The 15066-nt window shown below is 50.5% G+C and overlaps 1 protein-coding gene across 1 annotated transcript in view; it reads right to left on the bottom strand.

The window, feature by feature from the left end:
- Positions 1-2114: 2114 nt before the first annotated feature.
- P2RX3 (purinergic receptor P2X 3) overlaps positions 2115-15066 on the bottom strand; it is a gene marked incomplete at its 5' end in the record, with an annotated part of 28056 nt that continues 15104 nt past the window's right edge. Inside the window, 4 exons of the mRNA XM_081282302.1 lie at positions 2115-2242; positions 3166-3243; positions 3779-3844; positions 4080-4173. Coding sequence (XP_081138428.1) covers positions 2138-2242; positions 3166-3243; positions 3779-3844; positions 4080-4173 — 343 coding nt within the window. The 3' untranslated portion in view covers positions 2115-2137. The remainder of the gene's footprint in view (positions 2243-3165; positions 3244-3778; positions 3845-4079; positions 4174-15066) is intronic.

Here is a 15066-nt window from a genome sequence, read left to right as displayed (position 1 = left end):
GTGAGCATGGTTTTCCAGCTCGAATTTCCACCTACTGTCAATTTGTTTTTCTATCAAACAGGATTAATAACAAACCATAGCAACCTCATTAGGGTTGGCGTGAAGGTCCATGTGATTGTGTTGGTGATTGTGCGGAGCAAACCACAACGTGACAGAGACAAGTTAGCTGTTGTCATTAGTACTGATATTAGCACTACGTCTAGCACATAGAAGTGGTACTGGGTTCAGATATGGGGAGGACAGCACCAGGCTCACATACACTTACTGGCAAGCTCAGGAGGGGCTGAGGCACCTGCAGGAGGATCACCCCAGTCTGGGGGAAAGGGAGGAGCTGGGGGAAAGGGTCCCTCTGCAGGACACATCTCCTTCTTAGCATCCCTGTGAGTCCAGCCTCAGACTCAGTCTCTCTGAGTCTCAGTTTGTCTTCCTGAGAGCTGGATTCACCAGGGCTGCCTGTGGGACTCCTGGCTGGAGGGCGTGCCATGGCCTTCTCTGATGTCTCTGCTGGAGAAATGAAGTTTGGTCAGGTCTCCCAACACTGCCCAGTTCCTGAGGCTGGCCCCGGGGTGATGTCACCCACCACCCTGAGAAGGGGACTGTGAGTGAGGGCAGAGCTATGGGCCTCAGGTGAGGGAGTATTGCCCCTTCTCCCCCTGAGATGGGAGATCACTGGGGTTAGGCTTTTGCAAATGCACCCAGTGTGAACCTCCCAAACTGCTCACAGACCTGCCCCCGCCTCATTTCCCTGCACCTTCTAGTGAGGGGCCAGCCCCCACATCTATCATTCAGCTCGTTTTTGCTGAGACCTTATGATCATGTCCGCACTCCAGCTTTTCCAGATGCAGATTTACCAGGAATCCCAGGAAACTCACACCCCAGCATCCTTGCTTGCATAAGCTTCTTCTAATTCCTAATTTTATATCAGTTTTAAGAAGATGCTTCTAAATTGTATATGGTGTGGGATTCCTAATGGCTGGGTCTGCACTGAACTCTGTCCTGGTGTGTTTGGGGGCCTCTCAGTGTATGAAAGCCCAGAAGGGAGGCAGTGGGACATCTGGGCCAATGGAGCCAGGGTGACGCTCTTTCCAGCTTCCTCCTCCTCGGAGCAGCAGGACACCTGGCTTCTCTCTTGGCCACTAACTCTGTGGAACTGGACCAGTTTTTTTCTCTTTCTGGCCTTAGTTTGCTCATCTGTAAGGAACAAATTGGGACAAGATGGTTTCTGAGGCCCCTCTAGGTTCTAGCTTAGAAGACTACCATCTATTAGGACAGGCTGGGCTACCTGGCTGAGCAGCTCACAGCACATTGGGTCCCACTGCAGCTTTTTCGTTGACATTTTAAATAAAGATTGCTGAGCTGCTGGGACAGGGCCCAACTGCAAACACAGAATCACCTCCCCCCACGGCCTGGCCTGATCTGGCTCCCAGAGTGGTTTGGGGACTGAGCTGTGGGACAGTCATGCCTCCTATTTCCTTCTGAACTAGGAACCCACCCAAGTGAGAGATGAGACCCACTGTCTCAATAGGCTCCCCTACAGTGGGGCCTGAGTTCCTGGGAAAGCTTGGGGTTACTCTTTATTAACCTAATCATGGTCAGAGACGGGCAGCTGTTGCAGTAAGGGACTTCCTTCTTCTCTTGTGGGTGTGGGCAAAGGAGTTGGTCAGACCTGGGTTCAAATCCCAGTTCTCTCACTTCCTGGCTGTGTGGCCTGGTACCATTGGCTCAGTCTCTCTAAGTCTCAGTTTGTCTTCAAAACAGGGAAATGAGTATTTGCCTTAGAGGATTATCTGAGGATTAAATGAGACAGTGCGTGTGGAAGTGCCTGGCACTTGGTAGGTCCTTGTGGGCACCCGTCATGTCATTACTATTAGTATCTCTACTCTTTGGAAGGGGGCAGCTTAGGTGCTGCAGTCCCGGGGTCCTGGGAAGCAGATGGGGGCATGCAAAGGGTGAAGGTGAACTGAGGTTGTAGGGGGAGCACTACCAGTCTGCAGGAGCACGGGAGGCCCAGTCCCCTGGCTCCCAGCTGTGGCCCCATGGGGTGGGCCACAGAAGTTAGAGCCCTTATTCTCCCCCACCCCCTTGCCAGTGGGGCTCCCTGTTGGGAGGCCTGGAGCCCAAGGGTGAGCGTGGGGCATCAGTGGCCAATGGAGTAAGCCCCTGAGTCCGTAGACTGCTTCTCCTCTGTGGCCTGGTCCCTGGAGAACTCTGGGTTGGCGATCTTCAGTGTTGCTTCGTTCACCTGCAGGCAGAAGGACTGACATTGTTTTGCTGTGACAGGGCAAGATCCCATTGAAGCCAGATTTAAAGATAGGTAGTTAGTGTAGTTAGGTCTGACATCAAGGTCTGACATCAAGTAAAATAAAAAATGAAGACTGAGTTGAGAATGGAGTCCAGGAAAAGCAGAACAACTCTTGGAATGTTAATGTTCCCAAGGCCCAGAGCCCATCCCCCCAAAAAGTTAATGAAACAGCTCCCAGCAAAGATGGAGATGCTAATCCAAAAGTCCTTCCTGCCCAGATTACTCCTTTGGCCCACCTGTGCCCCACCCTTTGGGCCTTCCCACCTACATTCCATCACTGAAAGTTAACAGAACAAAGGACAGGAATGCGGGAAAGCTGAAGAAGACCTTAGCTATAAAAGGGGGAAGACATCGCCCTTCCACGGATTCCACCTCTTGGTTCCTCTTCCTCCTCTTTTCTGCTGTCCTTTAATAAAGCTTCTACTTTCCACTCTAAACTTGCCTCCGTGTGCTTCTCTGGTGTTATACTTTAACATTGGAGAAGCAAGGACTCGTCACCGGTCAACAACGGTAACACCGTCAGACAGAACAGGTGGTTTGGGGCCATGGCCTGGTCATTAGGGGAGCTACACAAGTCTGTGTGATCCCAAGACTCTTCCCATGTACTCCAGGGACAAAGAAGAACCTGAGCCATCCCAAGGCAGGATGTGTCCCCCTGTAGAAATGGGGAGGGGACAATGAGTGGGTGAGGACTTGTTGACAGTGATGACTCACAGAACTCCAAAGCTCTTCGAAGAGTCCTCTCACCCAAATGTTCTCTTGTCTGGACTTCAATATTTATTGAGGCCCACTGAACTTCCCTCCAGAGAACCCAGAGAGGTGAGTCACCAGGGCCCTCCACGTGTCACCCCCACCCCACTCACCTCTTCAAACTTCTTGGCTTTGTACTGGTCGGCCCCCTTGAGGAAATTGAGCAGGATGATGTCACAGAGGACTGTCCCCTGGAGGAGGAGAGGCAGGGCAGGCTCAGAGAGGTAGCCCTGGGAGGGGTGGGATCAGGGAGGCTGGAAGCCATGGGTTCAAATGGCTACTGAGCTGCCCCCAGACAGACAGTGGGTCAGGCGTGGGGGCGATTCCTCCAGAGAGGCCGGACTGATGACTCCTCTAACAAATGCCCAGGGCCTTTGCAGGTGTTGTCATGGCCACCTTCCTGGCCCGTTACCACGCACAGGGCTTGGAGAGAGGAATGAAGGACCCCCAGTCTGTGGGAGCAGGGCTCTGACACCACCTTGCTCTGGAGTCTCCTCCCCACCTTCACGGTGAGAACCAGAAACTCTGTAAGATGTGGAACTTGCTGGAAGGCAACTCGGGGATAAGGAGCTCGGTGGGAATGCTGGGGGACTGTCAACCCAGGGCCTTACCTTCCAGCCGAGGTAGGGCTCGCCTTGGCCACGCCCCCTCCCCTGGCCCCACCCCTTCCTGGGCCCCACCCGGGCTGTCCCGTCTGACCCCCCCCCCCCCAGAGGCTGAACTCACCACTCCCACTGAAGTAAAGGCCGCCACGGAGCTGATGATGGTGGGGATGATGTTGAACTTGCCGGCCTGTGTGCGCAAAGATGGGGGAGTAGGCGGAGGGCCGGAACACGGGTGGAAACTGAGGCTGAACGCGGTCTCCCAGCCAGAGACTCTCTCGGGGCCATAGAGCAACGGCAGGGCCCACCCCTTCATGGTACAGGTGAGGGGACGGGAGATGTGACCGCTGGTCAGCCCCTGCAGGGCCCAGCAGCTGGCCTGGGATGCCCCTCCTGCTGTCCACACGCCGGGCCCCAGGACTCACGTTCCCATACACCAGCACGTCGAAGCGGATGCCGAAAGCCTTCAGGAGCGTGCGGTACTCGCTGCCATTCTCCATCTTGTAGTACTTGGCAAACCTGGAGGCCAGGGGCGAAAGTGGGTCCCACTGCGGGCTCCTTTCTCTCCTGTCCGAGCCCTCAGGGTCCCTAGAGGACCCTTGACCCTCAACAAAGTATCCCTTACTGATGGTTTGGTGAGACACTTGCCACCGTCCTCCCTGGGTGGTTACCTGACCACTTACACAGGCTTCCTCGTGGGAACTTAAGAGCAGCTACCTGGGTCACACCATGAACCCACAGGGTTAGCATCTCTGTTGGTCTGATGTCCTATGTGTACACAAGCTTGAGACCCTGCTGGACTCTGGGCTTCTTCAATGCTACTCATTTGGGATCCAGGGTCCAGCTCACTGCAGGTGCTCCTGCCTCTGCTGCCTTCTCAACCTGGCTCTCTCACCTACCAGCTGTGCAGCCTTGGGCTAATTATTTAACCTCTCTGAAACTCGGTTTCCTTATTGGCATGTGGGGACAATACAAAAATCTTGCTTCACAGGGTTGCTATGTGAATTGAATGAAACCACATGTTAGGGGTTTAGAACAGTCTTGGGACAAAATAAGCAGTCAGCAAATATTTGCTGATGTTGATTGTTGTTATTTGCTCAAGAAATATGTTTACATTTATAGACTGGTGGGAAAAAAAGTGCTTCCAGCCACCTCATCTCCTCTCATCCCTGCCCGGTCCTATGCAACAGGGAAGTGAATGTTCTTTTGCAAAGAAGACTCTGAGAGGTGAAGTCACTTGTTCAGGGTCACCCAACTGGTGAGAATCAATGCTGTCTTCGTCCAAGTCTGAGACCGTCTGGGACCTGGGCCAAGACTATTCTCTATCTTGAGTGCTGGGTGCCATGAACTGTGCTGAGGATTTGAGAATAACCACATTTAATTCTCTCCACAGACAGCATGGGCATTCCACACAGAAGGGACAGTCCATACCCCCATCTGCAGAAGGCTGTGGTGAGGAGGGGCCTTGCCTGTAGTTTCAATTAGTAAGCCCCGGATTTGGGATTTTATGGCATTAGTCATTTGGCTTTTAAATCTAGAGCACTTGACCCTGCACGACTGCCCAGCATAGCCCAAATGCTAACATTAGTGCACTCTAATCTCTTTGGGTAACTGTCCCACAGCTGAACAATGGGTTCCTGATGTCAGTCTCCTTGAAAGTGGTGAGGATTAAGTGAGATGACCGGAATGAAAAAGCCCAGAAAGTTCTGCAAATGTTGGGGTCAACACAGCTCTTATTTAGTGCTGGCTGCCTCCCTCTGAGTGTTCCCAGCCCCCAGAGATTCACAGGCCTCTCCCAGCAGAAAGAAGGAGGTGAGAACTCATTCTCTGGAAGTTTTCAATGAATGACCATACACGGTGGTGCATTCCTGTTATCCCGGCTACTCAGGAGGCTGAGGCAGGAGGATTCCAAGTTGGAGGCCAGCCTCAGTTACTTAGACCCTGTCTCAGAATAAAATATAAATGGCTGGGGATGTAGCCAGTGGTAGAGTACACCTGGATTTTAAAAAAGAAAGAAAGAAAGAAAGAAGGAAAGAAAGAAAAATATTTTTCGAATGACGGAAGTGGTATCTCTTCCATAGATATTTGCATTTGAAATTGTACAGCAGGGAGAAGGAAAAGCTCAGCCCAAGCAAATCAATAATGGAGGGATTATAGAAACCGGAGGAAGATAATTGTGATGGGGAAGGGTCACCTTCAATCATAAAACATTGGCTGTGCTCTGGCTGTAGCCAGCTCCTCGGGCAGGAGGGAAATCTGGAGAGAGGCAGAGATGTGTAAAACCTGCTTCATCACTTGCTAGCAGTGATGTTACTTAGTCTTTAGGGTGTCAGTTTACATGACTAAAAAATAGGGGTGGTCATACACTCCCCCCGCATTGCTAATGGTGGTAGGTAAACACTTCATGGGACTGAACCCTGGAGGCAGACACCACAGAAACCCCTGTTAGTGATTCTGTCCACCTGCCCTCCATGCTCAGTCTCTGCCGGTCTTTGTCCAGCTCTGGGCCCCAGGAGCCTCATCTAAGAGACAGCTTCCACCAGTTGCCCTGTTCAGTTTGCAGGCGGGTTCTGTAGATAGACCCACAAAAATCAGGGGGTGGGAGAACAGGAGGGTCAGGGTGTTTAGTCTGCTGAGGCTCAAGCAATGGCTCAGTTCCCCCTCAAAGGCCAAGAACCTGAAGGCAGCCCTGTCCTGCAGCTGTGGATTTCTCCAGGTTCTGGAAATGTCCCCTCTTTGCCCATGCCAGCCCTCTTGGCAGCTAGCCTAGAGGTCTTCCACCAGCCTCCTTGGTTCCTTGACCCCAGTGCATCTTTGTGAATAGCACCTTCACCTAATCACCTCTTTGGAGACCACCCACTATTTCCCACCGCCAGGACACTTACCCTAGTCACCCCCAGGAGGCAGAGGAGGAAGCTCAGGCCTAGGGAGCTCTGTCGGGTGGGGAAGGGGTGCGGGAGCACAGGGCAGCACATTTTTTCTACGGTGCCTGGGCAAGGCCAAGACCCGTGTGTCCAGCAAAGGTGGAAGACTGGTGAGAAAAAGGCCCCTGGGGGAGCTGGACCCAGGAAGTTCTTTCCTGTGAGCTCTGCAGCTGGAGGGAGAGGCAGGGGAGGCAAGAGGGTCTTCTCAAGTCCATGAGGCCCAGGGTGAAATGAGAGTGGGCCCAGGGAGGAGGCTGAAGGCATTGCCACCACTCGGCCTGAGAAGGAAAGGCTTGGAGGCCGGGGACAGGGGGGACAGGTGACCCATCTCTAACTCTAGTAACTTCTGTCTGGGTGGTGGGTGGGAGGGAGCTTCACAGACCAAGGGAACAGGATGAATTCAAGCTGCAGCAGCAGGATGACAGGTAGACTTCGGAAGGATATCATTTCTCTAAAGATGGTGTGATCAGGCCAAGAGCCTTCTCTGAGGAGACCTCTAAAGGAGGTTTCTAAGAAGTCTGGAAAAGAAGTATCTGCAGTGGGCAGAGGCTCCGGAAGTCTTCCTGGATTCCAGGTTGGCCTGAGGGTAAGTAGAGACCATGACCTTTTCCACACCAGCAGCCATTTATAAAGCACCGGAAGTATACGCAGATCCCTTAGCATTAGCAGCTCAGTTCATCTCGGGAAGAATGTGTGGTTGTTGAACCATTTTCTAGATGAGACAGATGAGAAGGTAACTTGCCTGAGCGGGGTTCTGATCTGTGCTGCTGACCCTGAAGGCCATACCCTTAGTCCCACACCGTCCGCCTTCGGCTCTAGGTGGCTGTTAAGGGTGCAGGCAGCCCTGTACTGTCTCAAAGCCCTACTGATTCTGGGTTTTACATCACTGGAGAACTCAAGGCCCCTGTCTCAGAGCTGTGACAACTGATGCCAATGAGGCAGGCAAGGGCGAGAGCATGGGCCACAGGCGCAGGCATCAGGGTAAAGGCCTTCACTCCCAGCCTAAGGCTTTGGCCACGAGAAACGCTCTGACACTGACGTGGAGAACAAGAAGTCTGCATCCCGGGCACTGCTGTTCGGAGCGAGGGCTGGCTGAATTTATTCTGGGAAGGAATGTGAAGGAAACAGGGAGAAAAATCAAAGCGGTCTTGGTTTTTCTCCAGCACCTGCCTTCCAAGAGGCAATAAGCATGGGAAGATCATTATCTCACCAGCCACCCACCCTCGAGGCTTGGCAGGGACAGACTCTCCTCCCCAGGGGGGAGGGAGGAGGAGGGACAGCTTGGGGAGGAGAGTCCCACAGTCCTGATTCCTGTGCTCCAGTGTGGAGATCTGGCTGACCCGTGGGGCAGAGATGGCCGGTGGTCACAGGTCTGAGTTACCTTCTCTCTCTCAGCACATGTTTTGGAACCCATTTTTCAGTCCCTTGTGTCTAGCTGGGGCCCCATGACTATTTCTTGCCTGTAGAATGTGAATGAAAGTGAGGCTTGTCCAGAGGTGAGGGGAGGTGGTTCAGAGCAGCTTCTCTTCTTCATCCTCCCTTTCCTCACCTGGTGGTCAGTTGCTCAGGAGCTAGGGGGAGATCTCTGAGGCCCTGGGAAAGACTGAGTCAAGATGGCAGGAGCCCAGATCCCTGAATGACTATGTGGGTCCCCCCCACCCCCACTGACCTGGTATGCCCTGAGCAAGAAATAAACCTTTGTGTTAAGCCACTGAGGTGAAAGGATTTTTTGTTATAGCAATTAGCAGTACTTACCCTGACTGTCACAGACCCTCCTAGGTTTGTAATTTTTGTGTCACTAGGGACTGAACCCAGGGACATTCTACTACTAAGTTACATCCTCATCCTTTTTTATTTTTTATTTGAGACAAGGCCACACTAAGTTGCCCATGCTGGCCTTAAACTTGTAATCTTCTTGCCTCAGTCTCCTGAGTAGCTGGGACTATAAGCACTTGCCATTATGTCCTGTCAACAAACTCAACTGGTTTCATAGATCAGAAGATTGAGATTCAGGGAGAAGAGTTTGCCAAAAGACAAAGAGTGAGTTAAAATTGGGGAGGATTAGATAGAAGGCAAATTCCCAGGATGCTGCATTCTTATGAATAAGCCTGTGCTGATTCCTAACAGGTCCTAGGAATCTGGGTATGCGGCTTGGTTCTCATGAACTGGCTTCTTATCCCTGGGAAAGTCACTCAAACTACCTGAGCCTTCTATGTCAAATGAAAAATGGAAAGAAAAGAGTTATGGGGAGGATCAGCTGAGAAAGGGCCCATACATATTAGGTGCTCTTCTTATACTAGGATCAGGATAAATAAAATAATTTCTACATTTATCTTAAGTATATACTCTTCTCACTCCTGGAGATAGTAATATTAGCAACAGTCACTGCCAACATATACTGAGTGCTCACTGTGTCCCCTGCACTGTGCCAAGTGCTTTATACCTAACTCACTTCATACAACCATCCCATGAGATTATTATGTACTGTTGTCCCTCCTACTTTCGGAGAAAGAGCCAGGACCAGAGAGGATAAGCAACCTGTCTAAGGTCACAAAGCCAACAGTCAGTGAATAAAACTCGGATTCAAATCCAGTCAGTCCAGCTATAGGGCAAACTCTTAGCCAGTGCTGTGGTCTGAATATGGTTTGTCCCCTCCCAAATTAATGTGGAAAGTGAATCCCCATTATGAGATATTAAATGTTGGGACCAGGTGGGGCCTTTAAAAGATGATCAACATAAAGGGATTAACTCATTTATGGGATACATCGACCCTCAAACTCCTATTCATCCACTAGGGCCCAGCTCAGATGGCTTCTGATTCTTCAAGCATTCAACAAGTACATCAGCACAGCTACCAGATGCCAGACCCCAAGATGCCCACTCAAGCTGAGGCTTGAAGGGTTGGGGAGTTCAAAGACATCAAGTCCAGAGGTGGGGGCAGCTTTCCTGCTGAGAGAGAGGCAAGCCCCCGTCTGGGAAGGGACATGGTGTCTATGAAGAAGCTGAAAGAGCGTGGGTGGGCTGGAGGGTAGAGGTGGTAATGGCCAGTCCCCCTCACCCTTACTAATCATGTGCATCTCTTCCTGACTCCATGTTTATGACTCCATCCTAGCTTGAAATCAACCACTGACCTACACCCTGAGCACTGGCAAACATTATGAAGCAAGGTTTTGTTTTCCTTTTCTGCAGAGTGCTGGCTTACTGTGCAGAGCAGAGGCTGTGGGCCCCTCGGGCTGCTTTCCTATCTCCTATCTCCACCAGGCTCCCGGCTGCAGCCTCAGCCCCCACCACCCCAGACCATGAACACAAGCTGCCTCTTACCATGTCTGTTTGCCCACTGGCCTAGTGTTCACAGTAAGGGGTTAGGAAAATGCTCGCTAGAAGTAATGAACTCCTGAGATTCTTGACCTCTCAAAAGATGAAACTAACCGGCCTGAGGGATTCCTCCTGCCCACTGGACTCCTTCAGATTCTCCTTATGCAGATGGAGCTAGTATATGGTGGCATCAACAGACTATTTCTCTCCCAAATAGAAAACATTTAGATCTGGCAACAGGCGAGGTGGGAAAGTGAGTGCAATCAGTGGGAACCAGCCCAGTGGAGGAGAAGTGGGGGATGGAGCAGGGGCATAATATATAGCCTTGTTAAGCCCTAGACCGCAGGCATCACCCTGTTACTTCATTTAGACCTCAGAGTGACAGCTCAGTGGAGTGACAGGTGGCTTAGGGACTCTGAAATGAGGCAATCCTATTCCTCAATCCTGACATTGCCCCTTGAAATAGTTTATATGACCTTGGCAGGCGACTTCACCTCCCTGTGTGCCAGTTTCCACATCTGTAAAGTGGAGATAATAGAAAGCGCTGTAAGGGCTGTTGAGAGGATTAAATGAGCGACTGGATGGAGTGCAGGGCTGAGCGCAGTGCCTGACGCACAGTTTCCAATTCATATTAGCTATCAATCATCAGGCAACATGCCCCAGGACTACAGGCTGGAGAAGAGAGCAGAGTGACTCTCTGGCTACCAGGTCTGCAAGGGGCACCGCTGAGATCTGGACACAGGCTGCTGGAATCTGCAGCCCCTGCCTACCTGACTGCCTCCCTAAGACAGGAGCTAAAAAAGAGAGCTCACTGTGGGCCCCGGGGGAAAGGGGGCTGGTTGAGAGGGTGCCTTTGAAAACCCTCTGCTGCTGAAAGCATAGAATGGCTGTGACTGGACCAGGTCACAAGTATCAGTAGAGAGCGCAGAGCCTGGACTCCTGCCAGTGTTGGGCTGGGGAAGGGGAAGGGGAAGAAGGGGAGGGCACATGCAGGGCTGCAGTGGTCAGCAATGGGAGGCTCCCCTGATGGGCCCCCCTGGAAGAACCACTGAGCCAGGCACTTGCAGAAAACTGTGTGCAGATGTTTCCAGGTCTCTGGTGCCAGAGGTCTGGCAGGCTGAACTTCCCAGGCTGCATTCAGAGCTCTCTTGCCCTCTGGGTTCTGGGGTTTGGACATGGGAGACACTGGCAGGGAACCAGTGGGCAGGAAAGAGAAGGGGCTATTTATTTTGCCTTTGGGCCCTTGCCCTGCTCTGGTTTCATCTGGGGGCCTTGTCCCTCTGTGACTACAGCTCCTATCAGGGACCTCAGCTCAAAAGCAGACTCCCATTCTTCCCACTATGGCTGCAAATCTAAGGTGGTGATGGCCACTCTGTTTCTCTGTCCATGCCTGGGCTTCCACATGGGTTCCTGTTGAGGGGGTTTCCTCTCAAGCTCCTGCTGCGTGTGCTTTCCTACCAGGAGCTTCACTGACACACCTGTTCTGTGACCAGACAGGACACCCCCAAGACAGGACCAAACTGAAAATCCTGAGGCCTGACGGTGCTGAGACGTTTCACACGTGTGTTCCCTTGTGCTATTAGCAGCAGTAGATAAAGAATGAGTAAGTACAGACGTCAATTGCCGTAATAAATCATTTGTCAGATGTGCTTCTGCAGGGCAGGGTTGAAGCTCCATTTTAGTGTGATAGGTCTATAAATAATAGTGCACGCTTCAGCAGCCCAAGCTCTCAAACCCCTTCCCCAGACACCCACACGTGTTGGCTTAGGCTATTACAGCTTGAAGGGGCCTCAGAGATGATCGCCTTTAATCACCCCAAATCACACTGAGCTTCTGTGGCAAGGTTCTAACTGTAGCCCACATGTCCCCTGACCCACACCCAGGGCTCTGTCTGCTTTACCTCTACTTCACTTTGGCTTGTCCCTTGTTATCTACGGGGGAGGGATTTCAGAAGTCCTCACAGATGCCCAAATCCATGGCATGATAGGGCTGACGACAGAGCTTAGTGGTAGAGCACTTGCCTAGCATGAGCAAGGCTCTGGGTTCAATCACCGGTAGCAGAAAAAAAAAGGCATTGCACATTGCAATATGCACATTGTCCCACATGCTTTAAGTCAGATCTAGATTGCTTACAATATATAATACAATGTACTATGTAAATAGATGCTATCCTGAAACTAAAAAAATGTGATTATTAAAAAAAATGTATTTGGGAGGGTACTGGGGATTGTAAACCCAGGGGTGCTTTACCACTGAGCTACATCTTTGGTCCCTTTACTTGTTTAAATTTTGGGACAGGGTCTTTGCTAAGTGGCTGAGGTCTCTCTAAATTGCCCAGGCTGGCTTTAAACTTGGGATCCTCCTGCCTCAGCTGCCTGAGGTGCTAGGATTATAGGATTATACACCACCATACCTTGCTGTATTTTTCAAATATGTTTAATCCATATTTGGTTGAATCCATGGACATGGAACCCATGGATACGAGGGACAACTATATTCTTCTGTACGGACGGTTTTGTCATTTAGGTTCAGATCGATCATTCCTACTAGAATAAAAATCCCTTCATCATAGCAACTGCCCTGGTTCACAATGTATCAGCCCCAAAGCTCAGGATGTGACATAATCTGGAAGTTGGAAGAGCACTGTACAGTCCTCCCCACATTATCTGCAAGGGGTTTCCCTCATGACGTCTGAATACGTCCTGCACAAGAAACCCAATGCGTGACCTCCAGGGGCAGCCAGGTTTTAGCTTTGGATGGCTCCCCACCTTGCAAGTGCTTCCCCATGCTGAGCTGACATTTGCAGCAGTCAGCAGTCAATAAGTGTTTGCTGAATGGAGAAGGATTTTATCATGGTGTACAAATCCCTCAGAAGCTCCCAGACATCTGTTTGGAAATGATCTATCCTCCCCTAGAGTGGTGGAAACCACTTCCTGAAGTGGGGACATGAAACTGTTACTGCAGCAGGAAAAACAGCAACAAACTTGCGGGATCCGGGTTTGACTTGCAAGGGAAAACTCAGGCCTGGAATTTGGGTTTCCAAGTGAAGGAGCTGGTGTTCTCAGCAAAGCTTTGCCTGTGGGAAGTAATTTTGCCAGCTGAAATACACTTTTACAGTTGATATTGCACTGATAGGAAAATATCTCCTGGCAGACTCACTGCATCTGGGATGGGGCCACATCCGTAGAGCCGGCTGGGACTCCTCCCCTTAGAGAAGGGACCAGAGCCAAGTTTATTTATTTGTAGTCTAGGGACCTAATCAACCTCCAAGGCAGACATTTAAAAAGTTGTTTTGTTGATTTTTAAAAAATGTATTGCTATTAATTTATCCTTAATTTATAAGGCAAGGACAGATAATGGACATGGAGCCAGCAGCTGTACTTGGGAACGACATTACACTATCTGCCTGTTTCTGAGAGTGATCTTGTTGCCCTCCGTTTCCTCATCTGTATAATGGGGATAACCATACTGGTCCTACTAAGTGACTGTGGCTGCAAGTATAGGCTCTGGAGTCAGGCTGCCAAGGTTTGAACTCCCCTTCAGCACAATGGGCTGTGTGGTCTTGGACAGGTAATGAACCTCTGAGACCCAGATTTCCAGATAGAACAAGATCTCTCTTCAGAGTGGAGGAGGTAGTTCATGCTAAATCCCTGATTCCCTGGTAAGTGCTCAAAGAGTGTTGGATTATATTTTCCACCAATAACATTGGTTGCTGTGCACACAGGACAGACACAAACATTTACATAGGGTTGTATAAACCCAGGATCACTTATGTTGTCTCACCTCCCACGGTCAAGAGGTTGAAGATGAGAAAGGATCATGGAGAATTCAAGCTAATATGCCCTGCTGAAGAGGGCCTGCCAGCGTTTCTGTGGAAATGATGGAAATGGCTGCTTTTAACACATATTCTATGACTTTTGGAAGGAGAAAAATCCAGATTGTAGAGAGTGATCAAAGCCAGGGGCACACTTCGATTCCATCTCTGTAGATTGGCCTAAGATCTTGCTGATCTGCGTGCTTCAGCATGGAAGCAGAACTGGGGCCAAATCTTAGAGCTTCATGAAAGCTGCTGTGGGTACATTTCCAACACGGAATGATCGCTAGAAACACCTACTGCACGAGGAACATCTAGCAGATGAACAAGTGTTTTTCTGTCCCAGACACCAAGAGAGGAAATCCAAAACTGCGTTGCCTTTTAGTAGCAAAGCTGTCTTAGGAACTCTCAGAGGGGAAATGAGAAATCAGACATTGCTAAATGCATGGCTCTGCTCTGCTTTCTCTCTCGTCACTCTGGCAATCACCGCTGGGCGTATCTCTTACAGCTACTTTCTTTCTTTCTTTTTTTACAAGCCACGTGATGCTGGAAGGTGTGCTAGAAGCAATGAATATAGATCAGGCCCCTGGCTTTGCGTCTTGATGTGCCTCTTCTCCTAATCAGGCCGTATCATTTCGGGCAAATTGTGAAACCTTTCTCAGTCTACCTTGGTGGGTGGGATGGTGCTGTGAGCTGTGAATCTTGACAAAAACAGGTGTGAAAGGCTTTGCAGACTTAATTTCAGAGACTTTTAATCTAAGGACTAGGGATAGGCTTTTAGAGGTCTCAAAGTCCTGGAATTTTATGCTGCATAAGTACATATACATAGAGAAAGGACCAGAAGGAAAATCCTAAACTGTGCAGAAAGCTAACTTCTTGCAAGAGGAGTAGGCCTCAGGAGCAAAGGGTAGGCCCCATCTACTCCATGTAGGTCAGTAGTGCTCTAATTTATTATTCTGAGAATGCATTTATGTCTTATCTGTTGCAAAAGAAAGGACCTTTTCCTTTTTTTAAATGCCTGCAGAGTTGCTCATGTCTATGTGTATGAGCGTTTTTCCTGGATGTGGCTCATGCTTTGGCCAGGGGAATAAAGTGGCTAGAGACCTCCATGGGTTAGTGAGGGGCTGTAATTCCACAAATGAGGGCTGTTAGGCTTGACTGGATACCCACAGGCGTCCCTCCTTCCCTGAGCTGCTTCTGTAGACTGCTCTGCCTCAGCTCTGCCTTTGGGCAGAGCTGACCTGGGCCACACCCCCGTTACACCCCTGTTCTGTTACTGTCCCCAGAGCCTGCTCTCTCCTTTGTGGTTCCCCTGCATCCTGCCCATACCTTTGAAACAGTCCCTTTATTAAACTCTCC

This window comes from Spermophilus citellus, assembly GCF_964194105.1.
Source record: "Spermophilus citellus genome assembly, chromosome: 2".
NCBI classification, from domain to species: domain Eukaryota; kingdom Metazoa; phylum Chordata; class Mammalia; order Rodentia; family Sciuridae; genus Spermophilus; species Spermophilus citellus.
Note: the sequence above shows the minus strand (reverse complement) of the source record. Positions and strands in the feature narration are given on the sequence as shown.